Source organism: Habropoda laboriosa, unplaced genomic scaffold (genome assembly GCF_001263275.1).
Source record: "Habropoda laboriosa isolate 0110345459 unplaced genomic scaffold, ASM126327v1 scaffold22, whole genome shotgun sequence".
In the NCBI taxonomy this organism is placed as follows: domain Eukaryota; kingdom Metazoa; phylum Arthropoda; class Insecta; order Hymenoptera; family Apidae; genus Habropoda; species Habropoda laboriosa.
In genome coordinates, this window is record NW_017100261.1 from 7,053,559 (window position 1) to 7,065,747 (window position 12,189).

Below are 12,189 nucleotides of genomic sequence, written 5' to 3' on the forward strand. Positions count from 1 at the left end.
AAGTTTTGTGCAAGCTATTGCTTCTTGTTGCTGACAATCAGAGGATTCTTCCTCACAACGTAGCGTGTTTTTCAACTCCATGTCGTGTGTTCCAGTTTATGTTGATACAGAAGATTCAAACAACGCTAAAGTATGTATCACCGAATTACTCGTCTTACAATATTCTCGCTCAATGGCTTCCCTAAGAAGATTCGATTAATAAGCTATACACTGTACCATTAGCACGTTCAACATCGTGTAAATTTGAAGATTCTCGACAGAACTTGTTAACATCTACGCAACATTTCGATTAACTCTTTGAAACAACATTCAATGAAATCTTTCGTATTCGTAATATTCAACATTATTCCACACTTTTGCACACATAGCAAGAGTCACTGACCTCGTCCTTAATAACACTGTAAAATGCGGAAATTCGTATAAGATAGAGTTTGTATATTTCACGTTTCAGCATTGTATAGTTTAGCATTAAAAAATATGTGACATGTTACAAATGTCACTTCGAAGAGGTTAACACGTTAGATATAGATTCCTTGAAATGTTCTGTTTGCTAGATACTTTAACCAAGATGTACATCTCGTCGTAGTAGATTATGCGAGTTACATTTTGAGGGAGTGTATTAGAGATGAGACAGAGTTGTAAAGTAAATAGATTGTTTTTAAAAGAATGTAATACTTCTCTGAAAAGAAAATCTAACAGAACTTCCCAGGTAACCTATTCGTATTTCTTACATCGTTTCTCTTTCATCAAATATCAACATTTCGTACAACCCTTACCAACACTACACACCAGTGACGAGCAACTTGTCGACGTTGTTCGTGTGAACCACTTCAATTAGCTAAATCGATAAATTCTTCCTTCAACACAAATTTATTGAAATTGAAAATTTTCGAATTTATCGAAATTTAAATTTTTCTTCCAGGAAATCATTTTCGAAAACAATAGTAAACTTTCAGGAAGTAAAATAAAATAAAAATGCATGCATCGTTACCTCTGTTGAAAACAAACGTTCCACCTTATGAATCGCCAATTTTCAAACTAACAAATCAAACTCTTCAAGGTTGCCATTTCAGCCCTCCGCAGAAAAAAAGCTTGCTCATCGCTGCTTCACACGATCCAGAACATGCTAACAGCCAGTTTCCCCTCCAACTCCTCTGTCGTTCAAAAACCTGTTCGAAAAAATGTCTCCCCAAAAATTTCCCTTTTTCCTGACCATTGTCCACAGTCGACAGTCCTCGAGTGGGTCAAGTTGCGTCCAGCCAACAGACACGCGTCTGCCGGGCAACAAGGGCCGTTTCCACGACTTTTCTCAGCTTGGCAAGTTGGACAATCGTTCGGCGAACGAGTCGATACCGAGTACCGATCCAGTGGATCGCAGGAGACAGCGCGCTCGACTCGACTGTTCAGGGGGGTCTCTCCCGCTAGACGAACTGCGACGGGGCTTTCCAGCAGCTCGCGCAACATGGCAGGGCGCTCTGCAGCGTGTCCTTGAAGGCATCGCGGAAGTCGCGGTTGAAGTACGCGTAGATCAGCGGGTTCAAGGCGCTGTTGAAGTAACCTATCCAGAAGAGGACGGCCACCACCGAGTCTGGACAGTAGCAGGCCTCGCCGCACAGTGACGTCGTCACGTACCTGAAAAAGAGGAGTATCAATGGGTTAGCGAAGTGGTTTCGAAATAGGGTTGTTCTGTCGTTAGATGGTCGTGAATTGAGAATTAACACGTTCGTTATTGCGAGTCTGTTGAAGTATCGTGTTCCCTATGCTTCGCACTATTTTGAAGGATATGGTGGAATTATTTCGATTTACATTCTTAACACTAGGTTTACGAGACGCGTCATTCTGACGCATTTCGAATTTCACAAGGAAAATTACAGAAACCGTTTACATTTCTTTCCTACCACTCCTAGGAACTGACGAAAAAATTTCGAGGGACCCAACCGGGAATCGAACCCGGGACCTTTGGATTAGCAAGCCGAGGCTTTGCGCACTACGCCAACTGCTCCCTCTCCATTCTCCCTTGGAGGTTTGCTATTTGGATAATAGTGTATAATATATTGTTTTTAAATAGAGTAAGTTGTTTTTTAAAGGAAATAATCGAACCCGGGACCTTTGGATTAGCAGGCCGAGGCTTTGCGCACTACGCCAACTGCTCCCTCTCCATTCTCCCTTGGAGGTTTCCTATTTGGATAATAGTGTATAATATATTGTTTTTAAATAGAGTAAGTTGTTTTTTAAAGGAAATGTGTGGTTTCATTCACGCGTCAAATTGACGCGTGTACGTAGAGATAGATGATAAGAAATGTCCGTAAACCTAGTGTTAATATCTGTATTTTTACTAGTTTTACTTCATACAACGGGTGCTTGACCACTTATGCACACTTAATTTTTATGAAATACTCAAACTTAGACCTAATCAATTTGTCAATCTGGAAAGTGGTAACACAGTTGGCAAAAATCATAGATGTGACTTGTTTTCTTCTGTTTCTAACTAATGTCATGGTAACACTGTGAAGCCTAACGAATGGTAGAAAAGAATGTCGGAGCTTTAAACTTTAACATTGTTCGTAAAATAACTTGTGTACAGCCTTGGCCAAAAATATTAGGCATCATATGTAATGTGAATTATTTAAAGATATTTTTATATTACGGGGAAATGAAACTACTTAAAATGTGAGAACAAATATTTTCTATTAATTTCAAAATGTCAGAGTAAGTTTCTCCATAAAATAACTTATATAGGCCTCAAATGGTCTGTTTTTGTGTAAAAATTGTAAATAAACGAATAAAATATCGTGACTTTTCAAAAATTGAAATTAACTCGAACCTTCCTAAAAATTTCAGAGCTTCAACCTTAAGTTTCCCCATAAAATAACTTACACAGGCCACCAACAATCAATTCCTTCATCACAAAAAACATGTAAACAAAGAAATTCCACATCACGATAATTTTTTTTTAATTCAAACAAAACTGAACTCTCTTAAGAACTGAAATTAAAACTTTCAACAGCTCGCGCATCCCGCGACCAAGACCGCCAACGTTTAACCCATAGTTTCCATATAGAAAAGGCCATTCCTCCGCTTTTTCTACATTTCACAGCGGCTCGATCGTTAACGAGTCGTTTGATACGCCCGCGCGATAGAGGATCGTCGTTTCATATCCTGCATTAAGCTTCCACGTCCTAGAAAAACCTGTACAACCTTTTAACTCATTTCGACGGGAGGTCAGCGTCCGCGAGCGGAAGTCGATGCGAGCCGCGCCGCGCCACGGTGTCCTGCCATTTTAATTAAAAAATTGTCCGCGAGCGCGGCGTAGTCGAAATGTTAGTCCAGCTGGACGAATGAGAATTCATCGTTCCGGTAAAGAGTTTCGCGATGTTTTCGCGGATGTTCGGATTACGAAGAATTCTCTCCGCCATGCGGAAGCGCGTATATAAAATTGACAGCGAAACGAAACCTCGTATCTTCCTGCCCTTGTTGGCTTTCGAAAATATTCGTTTCGAAAAAAAAAGAGCTAATGTGAACACGCCGACAGAGGATCACGTGACGTCTCTTGTTCTGTTTCCGTTGTTTTTACAGAGGTGGACATTCCAGGCGACGATAAATGAGAATTTATCTTGAAAATCGATTGTTCGCGAAAAAGAGGAAGTTTCTGACGAATTAAATATCTGGGAATAAATGAGAATTTTTTTTCCACCAAATGAAATTTTCACAATTGGCCATTCTTTTCCGCGACGTTAGTTAGCTTCTATCTCATTTTTGTTTTTTCTCAAACTGAAATTAATGTCTCTGTATTTTAATTACACGAAGTTTCCGAATCACAAAATTATTCCATAACAAAATTAAGGAAATGCGATGTTAAATTAAATTTTCAAATTTTTTCCTTTTTGTGAATTGCAGATGCTCGCATTTTATTTTACACGAGTACCGTTCTGTTGTCGTTGCGTTTGAAATTTATGTCACCATAAATCAGTATTATCGAAAAGTGCGTGTAGTTTCATTAATAACGTTTATTCGCGAGAAGCTTTCAGAACAATTTATCGAAAAAAATTATTTATCAAACTTCACAGTTCTATAAATTATTTTTTCTATGCGCCTTTCGAGGAATATTCAATTCAAGAAATTTCTAAATTGCTGAAATTAATTATTTCGAAAAGCAGTACAGAAAATAGGTAATTTACTGAAATTCGAGAAAACGTTACTTCTAGGAGCCTATTTAGCAATATTAAATTCAAAAAGTTTCAAAACTGCACAGCAATTTCGATTAACATTTTCAGATGGTAAATTAAACGGTAAATTAAAAACACTTTCCCGTTACTGTTACACTTAACCTCTTTCGAAATGCAACGGTAGGACGGAGTTTGAGCCAAACAAGTAGTACAACACAACGATAGACGAAACTAACGATTCACCGTAGAATTCGTAAAATATTACGGGACTGAGTGAGAACTGTTCGTCAAGCAGACACGTGGTTAATTCGCAGTTGAAATAAACGTTCGAATATAGTCTTGGCGAAAGTTGGATCAAGTCGTGGAACGACTGCAACTGCAGCGAGTAAGTTATTACCGGATTACGTTGCTCAGCTTCTTGCTAGCTCGAGAATTGATTATAGTTCGGCGATGACTGCTTCGAAATGAATTAACAGAACTTTCAAAACATGCCTTAATACACGATAAATTCTTTTATTGTACAGCAATATTTTATTGTAACACTTTGTCACTGATTTCTTCATTTTTACGTGAGATTTACGTGGATCGTTTGAACCGAGTTTGGTTAACTATTCGTATCCTGTGATTGATTACATTTTTGCTTTCGAGACTTCAGTTTCTTTAGTAGATGAAAGGAATGGAGCTTGAGATTGAGCTTTTAGTAAATTCGGTACACTTTTATCGGTGTAATGTGATGAAACTTGAGAATGAATTTTATCAAGCTTGCTCATAAATTGGTGTTTGTAAATAAGATGGAAGTTGTGAAATTTAGCGAAGTTTTGAGATTGGAAAATTGCGCATTTTTGCGTGAATCGTTGTAAATATTTCTGTAATACTATTTTAGTAGTGATGTTAAAGAAGAAAACACTGCAACTATTTAGAATTTCTCCCAATTGCAAAGCAATAGTATTAAATGAGTATAATCAATAATGTCAAATGGTAATCGCGAATTCATTGATGCTGGATCTCGTCAAATATTTCCTCTAGCTGATTTAGATTGAATACAGATGAAATCTGGCATTTGCCAAACTTTCATTATTAAAGAAATACAAATATTTTGCTTGCACTTTATGCAGTTATTATTGTATTTACCACATTGCACGTTAAATCCTCAACGACGAAGTGAAAATTTTCTTTGTACAACCAACTACTTAAATAATAAAAAAAAGAAGAATTACAGTCGATCAAAAATAGGCATTCTTCGAAACTTTCTTCACTTCCTAAAAGATAAACAGAAATAGAGCAATTAAACGAAACAAGCAGAACAAATGAAGCAAAAACGGAACCTTCTCCAAACTTCCTCCACTTTCTCGAAAATAAGCAAAACCAGGAGGAACAAAGTGTTCCTCGCGAGCAAACAAATTAAACAATCGCACAATTAAGCGTCTTCTCGATGACCAAACAAGCGGAACAATTGCACAAGTGCCTTTTCCACGAACGGATAAATAAATCCGACAATAACACGATTAAATAATCAAACGACTTTTCTCGCTGGAAGCAAATTGGAGGACGACGCCGTGGATAGGGAACAATTACACAATTAAGTATCTTCTTCACAAGCGAACAAACGAACCTACTAAACAATCACACAATCAGCCGTCTTTTCCATAAGCAAATAAACGGGAACAATTAAACATACGAATTCCCTTCGACCTATGAAACACGTCGATTTCCGAGCCGTGGGCCAGCCACGCGTAAAACCGAGAACCCCTGTACGATTTGTGAACGTGTGGCAAGCGTGTGACGAGCATTATTGTGCAGCCGCGACATATGCGAACGCGTTCGACGTTCTCCATAAATCACCGGCCGCGCACGGCTCGATTAGCTCCGTGCCACGGTTGACAGAGATTTCTGGTCCACGGGACGTTTCGAAACGCGTCACCTCCAAAATAAATAACTTCTGCGCAACGGATGAAAATATGAATATTAGTCAGCGGGAATATTCGAGCGACAACATTTTCAACGCACTGGGGACTTTTGATACTAATTTTTAGGTAGTCCTTCTAAATAAAAAGGCGTTAGGAGGTGGATTATTGCTTTAGAAGGTGCACAGAGGAGAAAGACTAAAGAAACGTGGGGCAAATTTTTGTTAATTTTAATCCCTTTAAGGTGTACACAATAGAACAGAAAGAAATGAAAAGGGAAAAAATTGTATGTCGATTTTTCCAGTCACGATACTAATTTTTAAGTATTGTAGTTCTGTCGATGAAAAGGAGTTGATGGCTGTATCGTTGCTTTAGAAGGTGCACAGTGGAGCAAAACTTAGCAAAAGTGGGAAAATATTCTATCAATTGTTATACTCGTAGTAGTATCTAATTTTTAAGTATTGTTCTTTCAATGAAGAAGTGTTAGGGGCTCAATAATCCCCTTAAGACATACACAATGGAGCAGAAAGAAATGAAAAGGGAAAAAATTCTAATTTTTAAGTATTGTAGTTCTGTCGATAAAAAGGAGTTGAGGGCTGTATCGTTGCTTTAGAAGATGCAGGGAGGAGTAAAACTCAACAGAAGTGGGAAAAAATTCTAGGTCAATTTTTGTACTCAAGTACTAATCTTTAACTATCGTAGTTTTTTCAATAAGAAAGTGTTAGGGGCAGAATTAGCCCCTTAAGGGTTGAAATACTGAAAAATGGGAAAGAATTGAACGTGTCTAATTCATGAGTAGTTGTTTTTATGGAGAAGTGTTAGGTGCTAAATCATCCCTTTAGGTAGAAGAGAATAAAATTCAATATGTGCTGCATGTGTATAGCTCAATTTGAAAAATATTGGAATTGGGTTAATCTGGCTCTAAGAAATGTTAATCCAAATTGTGAAGCTTTGAATTCATCACAAGTTACTATTTTATGTGTTTCAACTGTAACAAATAGTGTAATTGACTTCAATGATACTTTATGGAAAATTATCAGTAATGAAACAAGTAGGTACTAATTTTCCTCCTTTTCTGCATTGCTTTTTCATTACAAACGATTCTTGAATATTCTTGCAATTCTCGTTCCACGCCTATTTTTAACATAAAATTCTTACAATTCTCGTTCCATATCTATTCTTAACGAAAAATTCTCACAATTCTCCTACAATATCTATTCTTAACACGTAAGCTTCGCGTTGAAAATTTCACCGACAACCTAAGAAGAAGAGCTCTTCCCCTCTATGAGAAGAAAAGTTTGTTCTCGCGATTCCGTGGCTCTCTTTTGAAATTTTATTTTCTAAGAAAACCAAGTACATACCGTATACCGTGGAACTCGAACACACACGAAGTGATCTTTCATGGAACGACATATGAAATTTATTCTCTTTGATTGTAAAGAGTGTTCTGTATGCGATGTACTGCGAGAACCTTTCATTCGTAATATCGGTAGTACGCTATTTGTCTTGCATTTCATCGTAAAGGGAAAGTTACAGTATTGTTTTTCAAGCGAGAATTTGAAATCTTTTTTGTTTATAGAAGGCTAAAAAGCGACATAAAGCGAGAATGTTGGAGGGAATCGCTAATAAACCAAGTACGTAAGTACGTATTTCATCAAGTTTTCAGTGGGCTGGAAAATCTGGAGAAGTCGTTGGAAATTACAGACAGACAAGGATCTAATCTTTGGATAATAAAATATGTAATAATCTTAACTACGTTGAAGATGTTAAGTAACTCGTGAACTTGTTCGTATAAAAGTTGAGATTCAGTGGAATGCATAATAAAAAATGTAGCCGCCTTTTATCTCTTGATCTTATACGAACCAAAGATTCGGAAATCCTCTTTCTTATCATCTCAATGTAACCATAGTGAAAAATCTTCTACTATAGATGACTGCTAATGTACGAAAACACTTGTAGAAAATAGGTAACTGAATTAATTTCAACTAACCTCAATGTAACCATAGTGAAAAATCTTCTACTATAGTTAATCAGCAACGTATGGAAACACTATCGTGGAAAATAGGCGACTGAATTAATTTCAATTAATCTCAATGTAACCATAATGAAAAATCTTCAACTACAGACAGTTACCATCACGTGAAAACACTATCATAGAAAACAGACGACAGAATAAGTTCCAGCTCCTCCATAATTGCCCCCAGAAAAGAAATTTGTAAACCTAGTCAACAATAAATCCAGATACACCGATCCAAATTAAACTTCCGCACGAAAGCTCGAACCAGTTTCGAACGCAAACAAATTTCTCGATTGCCCATTCAAATCTTTCCACAACCACCACCAACTATCTTCCAATTCAAACAATAAATGCCGAAATTCCTCCTTAAGGACAGTCTCATCCAAGTGGACCAGTCAATACTATCTACAATACAGATATACACAAACCGTTCTTCAGTTGAAATTAATACTTCCAGCTCCGCAACTTTACCCAGCCTGATCTCTCCGTCAACAGAGAGTAGAGGCTTCTTCTATCATGGATAATTAACGATAAATCGAAATTCCACGCGACCAAGTCCACTGTGCCTGGCGTGAAATCGTGGACCAGTTTCGAAGGAGCAGTTTAACGTTCGGAATTCTCATTAAAACCGAAATGGCTCGCGACTGCCGGCCTCCTTATTATCCCCGGCAATAAGAACGAAGTGCCATTTCCTCGGAAACACCGCGGTTGCATCGCTTAGTCAAGCAAATAGTTAGACTGCGGGCGAGAGAGAGGGCTCGGCGAACGGGGGAGAAGGGCTAAACTCTCGGTAAACTAGACGGGATGCACAGCTCGGCTTTGCATTAATAAAACATGCGGCTGGCTCAGCTTTCGCGAGTATTCACCGACTCGGGAAACTTGGCCGTCGATGGTACGAAAGCCTCTGAAGCAGCTTGCAGCCAGCTCGTTCGTACGCGTCGAATTCGAGCCGGAGTTTCCTCCCTTCGTCCGCCGCGCCGCTGCTGGAACACAAAGCTTCCGGTGTCGCGATTTGTAACGTGGAAGGATGCGTCAAGTGGAGTAAGCAGAAAAGTATTGCAACGGTAAGTAGAAAAGTGATATAGTATGGATATGAAGTAGCGATGCGTGGAATAGGAAAATATCGTTTGCACCGGTGACTGTTTATCGGTTCACTGTGGAACACTGTTTAACCATCGTACGACGAATGCAGGGTCATTTTGACTCGATAAAGTCAGGCGGCTCAGACTACGCTTGGTAAATAAACAAGGGAAATGTAAAATGTATACAGTTGAAAGTGTACACATTTGTACACAATTCCTTCTTGAAACTCGTATACGATAGAAATTTTGCTGTGGGTCGAAATGACCCTGCATTCGTCTCTCGCGTTCGTCTAAAACCATTCGCCTTCCGAGGGTTAAACGGCAAAAATTTAGGGAATACGGACAACTTGAAATTGAACGTTAGATCAGTTCTTTGATTCAGAAAATAAGAATTTTTCAACTTGAAATATTTTATTCTCCAGCAGCGAATGCAGTGGAAATTTTAAAAATAAAACAAACTATATATAGTTGTGCAGCATTTTCTCATATTACGATATGACATAAAAGCACTACTAACCTAAATGTTATCCCAATGAAACTGATCAAATTGCTAGTTTATGCAGCAATGTGTAATTGAATCATTACAGGTAGCTCATTTTGACTTAAATAATTCAAGTGTTACTGTGATTAGGAGATTAATTAGACAAGGCTAATTCTTATTTAGGAACGAATTTCTACCGAATGATAAAGTGAAGCTACCATTTTCTACATAGGTGGAAAAATAGAATTCCGAAAGGGTAACACGATTTTCGCTTACCAAAGGAAAAATGGCAGCCAACAAAGGAGGAACGCGCCCATTATTATTCCGAGCGTCCTCGCAGCTTTATGCTCGGCTCTCCAGCTCTTCGTTTGCTGTCGTATCGAAGTGCCTGAAAAATGACACGTTTACATTAATTATTGCAACCTTAACTAACATTGATAACTGTAATCGAACGTGCATATTTATCGTACGAAAATGTTTCCAGGCGTCCTTTATCTTCACTTCGATCTTTATCCCCCTAAGGAAACTTTACTCCGAGGATATTCAAGCTTGGAGATATTTGTAATACCACGTAAAAAGTTTTCTGAAGTTTCTTGTAAGCCGAAAGCTTACAAGGAAAGATGGAGAATTATCCGAAAGATCAATCGCGTTAACTATTACAAAGGAGTATCCAATTTCAAAATAACGAAGAATTGTAGTGTCACCCGGATAGTTTTGATCTTTCCGTAGACTGAAAAACGTGGAAGAAAAGGGGGCTTTGTGAAAGATTTTTCTACCAATTTTAGTTCGTGAAAAACCACTCTACTATTTCAAAGACTTTTCAGCTCCTCTCTAAGAGTCGGCATACCGGCGTGTAACGCCTTTGAAACTTTACAGGCTACAAATTTGTAGCAAATAATGTGCTACTATTTCAGAGGACCGAAGAAAAATTCTATACCAACAGGCCTCGAATTTTTAAACACACGAATTCCGGTGCTGCAACGTGAAAATTAGGAAATTTTTTAATTACAAATTGTTGCAAGTAATTATCTACCTGACGTATTGAGAAAATAAAATCTACCATTTCAACGAGTATTATACAACGAAAGTTCCGCTTTTTATTGAAAATTTCAAACAAAATTGAAAATTAAGATTAAAATTTAATACGGTAGAAAATAAAAATATTACTATAGCTGAAAAATAATTTTTGAAATTTATCCAAATTTGCTCACTCCGCTATTTTTTTATAACACAAATTTTCAGATTGTTTTATTACTTTCCAAACGGCACTATACAGAATTTCTACCGTTCCGTGTCTTCGCGTTCAATTAAGGAAAACATTCATCCAACTGAACAAACAGAAATACTTTACTATCACCATAAATTTTCCACGTTGAAACGTCATTCAACATTTTCAACCTTTAACCGGATCTTTTTATTATTGTACATTGTTCGATCGAAACGAGGAACGTTCATTGGATTATAAATATATCACGACGGACGACACGCGATTGTGCGTCGCGCACCTTGATGAACCGCATTGATAATTAATTTCAATTTGAACGCGACTACGCCGAAGAATTCGATCGCGTTTCCAACGAATTTCTCTCGAAAATTGCTTTCTCGATGAAATTCGAATATTTATGAAAACTGCGTTTCGAAATACTGCAAAAGTTACAGTTGAAATAATTGAAATAATTGAAGAAAAAGAAGAAAATTCGAACAGGCCACGTTTCGCGTAATTTGCATTTACGAATCCGGTGGCCGACGGTTTCCATTCATTCGATCGGCAAATATTTTCCCGTATTTTCTGTCGACGTAATCACGTCGACCGGGAAAACGTGGAAATATTAATAAAACCGCGTCGCATCGATGCGTAACGGGGAAAAGATCTTCGCGTGGTCGTCAATCGTATCAGAGAGTTAGCAGTTGAGTGTAACGAAGCTGTAGTTTGTTTAAACGGCCGTTAATTACGAGGTGAGTTTCATTCGTTTAGCAAATATCGTGAAACGTGCTCGCTGCATTACGTCGTTTTGCACGGGGATTATCCTTGTGTGACTTCAACTGATGTCATTTGATCGATTCATTCATTTCCCCTCTTTTCCTCCATCTACCGCGCCTTTTGCACGGGGGAAAATCCAAGTCAAATATTTTTTTTATCGTCAAAGTGAACATTTGATATTTATTTGTCCTTTTGTAGAGTAATTTGTGTCGTATTAACTGTATTTTTATGGTTATTAGCCACGAATACTGCGAAGATAAATCTGGGGAGTGATTGCAAGTTGTTGAAAAGTGGTGCGTTCTGTGAGAATTTCAGTATTTGTGAAGATTTGTTCAATTTATATTTATGACGGTGTTTGGAGTAATTGAAACACATATCTGATTTAACTGGAGAATTGAAAACCGGAGAGAAAAGGGCTATAAGTGGAAATAATTTTCTATTTGCCAAAATTTTATTTATTAACAACATATACCAAAACTTATTTTTTTACGTGTACCATACTTTATATAATCCCGCAATATATTTATTTTAATATTTTAAGATCCTTAAGTCCTTCTT

The 12,189-nt window shown here is 37.6% G+C and overlaps 1 protein-coding gene across 1 annotated transcript in view; it reads right to left on the reverse strand.

Moving 5' to 3' along the window:
• Positions 1-1,390: 1,390 nt before the first annotated feature.
• LOC108572679 (octopamine receptor beta-3R-like) overlaps positions 1,391-12,189 on the reverse strand; it is a 46,972-nt gene continuing 36,173 nt past the window's right edge. Inside the window, exons 3-4 of the mRNA XM_017934949.1 lie at positions 9,927-10,038; positions 1,391-1,632 (exon numbers count right to left, since the gene is read on the reverse strand). Of these exons, the coding sequence (XP_017790438.1) occupies positions 1,422-1,632; positions 9,927-10,038 (323 nt within the window). The 3' untranslated portion in view covers positions 1,391-1,421. The remainder of the gene's footprint in view (positions 1,633-9,926; positions 10,039-12,189) is intronic.